At 52.9% G+C, this 6,657-nt stretch overlaps 1 protein-coding gene across 1 annotated transcript in view; it reads left to right on the plus strand.

Moving 5' to 3' along the window:
• Positions 1–5,730: 5,730 nt before the first annotated feature.
• Positions 5,731–6,657, plus strand: part of LOC137824722 (uncharacterized) — a 27,099-nt gene continuing 26,172 nt past the window's right edge. The window contains exon 1 of the mRNA XM_068630392.1: positions 5,731–6,026. Within this exon, the coding sequence (XP_068486493.1) occupies positions 5,731–6,026 (296 nt within the window). The remainder of the gene's footprint in view (positions 6,027–6,657) is intronic.

The following is a 6,657-nucleotide window of genomic DNA, read 5'->3' on the forward strand; positions in this document are numbered from 1 at the left end:
AAATTTTATTTTAGTTGACTTATGTAAGCAGCCATGTAACAATTTAGTTGAAGGGGACACTCTTTTTCCCTCTCGGGGTTTTTTAATGAGGTCACCCGAATAAAAGAAAAAAACAAGTTTGAGAAAAAGCCGTGCCTTGGTTTTCAGCCTTTATCTTTCTCCGTTTGAAGTGATGTGAGGCGTCGCCAAGAAAGAAGGCGTCGCCTAGGTGAAGGCATCGCCAAGAGAAGATGTCGCCAAGAAGAAAGGCGTCGCCAAGAAAGAAAGTGTTGCCTGAGTACAGGCGCTGTTAAGGAACGTGAAGAAAGAAAAGCGCACAATATACGAAACGTATGCAAAGTAAAGCGGCGTTGCAAAAATTCAAGTATGGTATAGAAAAGTTGATGTTACAAGCAATGTTCGATACAAATGGGTGTAATGCGGTTAGGGCAAATATTACAACTCATGCAAATCACAAAGGAGCCACTTTTCAGTGGCCATCGGAGTCAGCACTGGAGGAAGACGAAGCCCTGATCCCAGCCCGCAGAGCTCGAGTAAGTCGTGTCCTCCTTTCTTGGTTTATTTTCGAACCTGCACCAAGGGAGATAAATGTGTCAGAGACACCATGAAGCAAGACATGCACAGTTAGAAAGTAATAAAGGCCGAAGTTTCTAGGGCAGTGACTCTTACATATGTACTTTTCGAGAGATCCAGCGTTGAACTCCAAGCTGATCAAAGTGGCAGAGCCAAAACCTCCCGCCTCAGCAAGAATCCGGCAAGCTATTTGATCACTTGGAGCCAGCTTCTTGAAGGGTTTGGTTTTGAGGGCCCTCGCCTCTCTCACCCAGTACAGAGGAAAACCATCCAGAGCGGTGGGAACGAGGTCAGTGCAGCAAATTTCGAAGAACCGGCCTTTCCATCAGGTGAATGAGTTTTGGAAGGGGGTTAGGAGAACTCTCCCAGGAACGTTGCTGAGAGTTACCCAGAGGTTGTGCCTTTGCCTCTTCACCTCAAAGAAGTGAAGAAAGAGGTCAACCGAGGGTGCACAACCCAGAAACCCGAAGAGGATGTCAAAGGCTTTGACAAAGGCCCAACTGTTGGGGTATAATTGGGCCGGAGCGACATTGATCTCCGTCAGCAGTTCCTTCTCGAACCGGGAGAAGGGCAGGCGCATGCCGATGGTCTTGAAAACCACCTGGGAAAAGTAGAAGAAGGGGATCCCTTCGTTGGCCCGTTCATCTCCACATACTGGCTCCCCTAGAGTGCAAGGGAGCACAGCAATGTCGTCGTCATGCCTCCTCGCGAAGGCCCGGTGATCATAGGAACATGAATCCCCTTTGTGTTCCCTTATGGCCCTGGTGGCGAGTAAGCATGAACATTCGTCAAGAAGCTCACTCGAAGCCCAAGGGTACAGGTCCTTGGGACTGACCCTGGGGGAGGTAGCATGAGAGGACATTCTTTAACAAGATCCGGGATTGTCAAAGGCGTATGGCCCGCCGTAAACGCAAGAGTCGAGCGATGGGAGCGAACGCTGGAAGAACCCTTCGTGAGAAGAGAAAGGGTGCAAGAAGAAAGAATGTAAGTAGGTTACGAAGAGTGCAGAAATGATGAGAACAGTTTCAGAGTTTGAAGAGTTAAATAAAGCGGTTAGAGCGCCAAACGACGCGAATGGATGCACCGCACGATCGAGCAACGTGGCAGCAAATGGAAGGGTGGCCCTGGCATCGCTGGTTAAACTCTAAACACGTCGTATCGACAGAATGCCCAGTGGTACGATGCGCCGTCGAAAGTGGGTCAGGGGCGCAGTAGGAGTCAGGATCAATTCGAATGACTGAAAGTCCCATCAGCCATACAAAGAGCGCCATGTGGATCAAGTCGAATGACCGAACGTCCCATCAGCCATACGAGAAGCGCCACGTGGATGGCACGGGGAGAACCTTGAGCTCTTCGCTGTCCCCAGGCGCCGACCAAGGCTAAGGTCAAAGTCAATGTCAAGGTAAGGACGACGCCCAAGGCGACGCCAGCATGAGACGCCCGAGGCGTCGCCTGGAAAGACATAAAGGACGACGCCAGCGTCAGACGTCGCGGGCGTCGCCCACCAAAATATCGGCGAGGTTGCCTCCCCGATACCCACAGGTAGGAATAACTGTGGACGGAGACGAAGTCGAAGAGGGAAAAGTTAGTTACTGGCGTCACCTCCCCGATACCCACAGGTAGGAAAAACTGTGGAGGGAGATGAGACTGCCAAAACGCCAGTGAATCACTGACAGGGCGTTCCCCGATACCTATGGAAAGGAAAGACCATGGAGGGAACGACCCCCCCCCCTTCCAAAACACTCGGCGTTTCAGACACCCGAGGACGACACGGCGTTGCTGTAGCAGGCCTCTCCTTAGGCGTGGGCGTCGGGTGTTAAGGGTCAAGGAAAGGACCGTTTGGGTGTTAGAGACACCCCGTGGACGATACGGCTCCACTAGGTGAGCCACTCCATGGGCGTGGGCACTGGCGCGGGACCTTTCCCGAGAATACAAGGCCGCCCAATGAAGTAAAAGAAGCGGGTATAATACGAGCAAAACAACTGAAGCACGCGAAGGCAAAGGATGAGAATAAAATCACACAGGCAGAATTCTATGTCGCGAGGACACGAAAGTAATCATAACAAAATCCCAGAGTTGTAGCAAGAGTGCAGATGATTCAAAGAATTACAAATTCGTCAGAGAAGGTTAAAACAAGTATAAAGGAATGGGCTGATGATCGAGGGTGGCGGCTCAATCGTCTATCTCCAAAGGCACGACCTTTCCATCAATAATGTGGTGAGTGGAATCGCAGCTGGAAATGTCGATCCCAGGCATCGTGCAGACTGCTTGAGCCAAAGTTTCTTGGAATCCCTCCTCGAAAGTACCCACCATCTCCTGGATGAGGGTCTTCTTGTCCTTCTCTAGTTCTCCAATGATGGTGTCCCCGGAAGCCACCTGCTTCTCCAAAGCCTCCTTCTCCACGCGGAGTCGGTTGACCTCGATTTGCAGTTTGTCGTAGTCCGCCCGGAGAAGGCCCACAGCTTGGGTCTGGGACGCCATTTCCCCTTCCATCCGCTCCATTGCGCCTGTTTGCTCACAGCAGCGGGCCTTCAAGTCTTTTTGCACTTTTTCGTAAGCTTCAACTATGTTTTGAAGGCTCGTCACCTGGACTTTGAGGGCGACTTCCCGGGCGTAGAAGTCAGTCTGGAGCTCCAACGCCTCTGCCAGTTGTCCCTCAGCTTCTGCTTTGGACTCTTGCGCCTGCTTCAGGGAGGTTTGGTAAGCTTCGTTCTGGCATCCCAGGGTTTTCTTTTCCCCCTCCAGAGCAGTTACCTTTGTTTCCAAGGCCTGGAGAGTTTGAGCTTGCAGGACAGCATTCCTGGCCTGGGCGCGCCATTCGAGGGCCACCGCCAAGAAGGCCCCCAAGTAGAAAGGCATGCCTTCTTTCCTGTCGGTGCCCTCTGGCATAGTTCCGCCACTGAAGCCCCTCATCAGATGCATGATTGGAGGAGGGATGGCGATGAGATCGGGGGCGGCAGCGGCAGCGACGGGAGCAGGGGAAGCAGAGACTTCTACCGGTGGCGGGGGCGGGGCAGACTCGGCACCTTTGCCCCCTTCCTCTTGTACTGTTGTGGGTGGAAGTGAGGTCGCGCTTGGAGGGTCATCCATGAAGGGATTCCCTCCCTGGGGCGACGCCTCTAGCAGAAGAGGAACCCGCGCAGATTTTCTCCTCTTGAAGGGTGCCACACCTTCCAAGTCCTCATCATCCGATAAAATCTCCAAGACCCATTTCCCTTTGTCAAGGGGGGTTGGAGCCGGCGACGAGGCCGCGGCTAGGGGAACGGCGGCGATGGGCAGAGGAGAGCTGGGAGTCTGAAGTGCTTCGGGGCTATGTGGAGATGACGGAGATGAGCTTAGGGGGGCTTCGGCGGTGATCGGAGGTGGCGGTGACAAAGTTGGTGGGGGGATCGGATCAGCAGCAGGGGCGGAGGAGGCGCCCGCCTTGGCGGCACGAGCCTCCTTCATTGCTTTCGCCAGCATCATCCTTTTAGAGGCGTCCATCACCGATCCTACATCAAAACAGACCAAACAGCAGAAATTAGGGCCAAAGCAACTATACAAAATTACAAAGCGCGTAGATGCGTGAGATGCAAGTAACATGGCACCATGGGAAACAGGGGAGGAAGCAGTGGGAACAAACATCCGGTAGCAGGGTGTTCACAGCAAAGGGGACGAGGGAAAAGTCTCCTTACCAAAGTATGTCGTCAGGGCGTGAGCATTGTATTCGCTAGCAACAAGCTTCAAAGTATCAAAAACGATCCCCAGCCCAGCCAAGGCCTTGCTTACTTCCCTGTCAGCAGGAGATAGCTCTTCCAGGGCTTTGGCCCTAAGCAGCTTAGGGCGCTCCGTCCAATAGAGGGGAAAGCCGTCCAAGGCTGTGGGGTCGTGCTTGGCGCTGCACACTCTGAAGAATTTCCCTTTCCAGTTCTTGTAAGAGTTTTGGAAGAGGGAGAGGAGGATCCTACCCGCGATCCCGGAAAAGCTTACCCAGAAGCTTTTCCCCTGCTTCTTCACTTCGAAGAAATGCAGGAAAACGTCTACGGAGGGAACGATGCCCAAGTGCCCGCAAAGGATTTGAAAACCCCTTACGAATGCCTAGCTATTGGGATGGAGCAAGGCGGGGGCGATATTGATTTCGGTGATGAGTTCCCATTCAAAGGGGGTGAGGTTCCTAGCAAGAGCGTTACGCACGGACCTCGCATGAACATGTCTCAGAGAATCGTGCATGAGAGTGGCCTGAGGGGGGCTAGTAAACCGGTCAATGATTGGTGACTCCCTCAACCCATTACGTGCATGACATCGCGAAGGGGGAATCGTTCGCACAGAGAGCAATGCTTGGTGAGTGTGCTTAGACCAGCCACACCTGGCGTTCTCCTGAGAGTATGCGATTTACCCAGATGAAGGGAATGCGCTAAGTTACTCCGCCAGAGGATAACTTAGACACGCAGTGAGAAGCGCTAGAGCCTTCAAGTAATGACACGTGTGTGGTTAGTTGCATGCCTCCACGTGTCATCATCTGAGAGGGACGCGGTCCAGACAAAGGTGCACTCCGTGCCGCCGAAGGTACAGACAATCGCAGACACGCGCAGACACACACGTTCTACTGATTCTGGAGGTATGTTGCCACAGAAAAGCACAACAGAGTTCTGACACATGCCAGAGAGGCATAACAGAATTCTGTTAGGCGCAGGTACAGAGGGAGGCATAAAAGAGAATCAGAGTGAGATTCAGAGGGGAGTTTTTTACACTCTGTTTTTACACACATTGTTTTTCTAGTGATTCTGTGATCTGACTTGAGCGTCGGATCGCCACCGGCCGCAGAGGCGCCACTATGTGTTTTTCAGGTTCTCAGAGAGGCTATCTGTGGAGCGGATTTGGAGGGCACGTGGTGTCAAGCTGGTGAGGAAGATCGTGACGAGGCAACACTCTTGCGCTAAGTCAACCGGCAGGATCATTTGGTGCCCACTGTGGGGCACGTATAAAACGTGATTCCCAACCATAGTTTGTGTTGGTGGTGCTTCGAATGTTTTCTGTTCAGCTGCTCGCTATCTCAGTCGACTCCTGGAGTTTTCACCGCTTGTTTGGAGTTCCTTGAGCTGCTGAGTTTGCTGGGGAAGGATGAGGACAACGTGCTCCAGTTCAGTTGCGCCATCAACCGACGAAGATGCTGTGTCCATGACGCAGGTGATGGACATAATGAGGACGCTGCAGGAGAACGTGGCTGCATCGCGTTCTGAGCAAGAAAGGATGCACGAGGCGCTGGTGGCCTCACAAGCAAGGAACGAAGAGCTCAACAGGATCAACGAAGAGCTGTGCAAAGCCCTTCAGGAGCGGGAGGAGCGTGTGACAGGGGACAGATCCGCACCCCCATCCCCACCACGCAGTTTCCCTATGCCATTTTCCCAAGAGATCATGGACTCAGTAGTCCCGGCTAGCACTGTGGCAGTGAAAGCGTCTTTCACTGGGGTGGAGTACCCTGAAGCCCATCTCACGGCGTTTCATACTCAGATGATGCTCTCAGGGGGCTCAGACGCGGTGTATTGTAAGGTGTTCATGAGCACCTTGAGCGGAACGGCGTTGGACTGGTTCGTCAGTATACCCACTGGCCATATTACCACGTTCCAACAATTTTCCAAGATGTTTGTTGAGCAGTACATAGTGAACAAGGCGCCACCTTTGGTGTCTTACGACTTGTTTGATATAAGGCAGTACCAAGGGGAGTCCTTGAAGGATTTCCTGAAGAGAGTCGGGGCTCGGATAGTCCGTTTGCCAGGAAAGGACGAGGAAATGTTCGTGCACGCCTTCAAAAAGGGTGTATTGCCTGGGCCCTTTAGTGAGTCGCTCATCAGGAACCACCCCGCCACGTTCGCCGAAATCCGGCGACGTGCTGTGGCTCACATCACCGCTGAGAGCGAGGTCACAGAGAAGAGAGGAAATGTGGCCCCAGCTAAACCGCACACCCAAACGTGAAAGAGGGATCAAAGGACGCGTCACCCTTACGACCCTAAGAAAAATAAGAGCAAGGGGCCAGGGCGCCCCAGGGAGAGTAATCGCCCCAGAGAGGGTAATCGCCCCCCGAGGTATGAGTTTTGTGATGGGTTT

Source organism: Phaseolus vulgaris, chromosome 8, assembly GCF_000499845.2.
Source record: "Phaseolus vulgaris cultivar G19833 chromosome 8, P. vulgaris v2.0, whole genome shotgun sequence".
Lineage (NCBI taxonomy): Eukaryota > Viridiplantae > Streptophyta > Magnoliopsida > Fabales > Fabaceae > Phaseolus > Phaseolus vulgaris.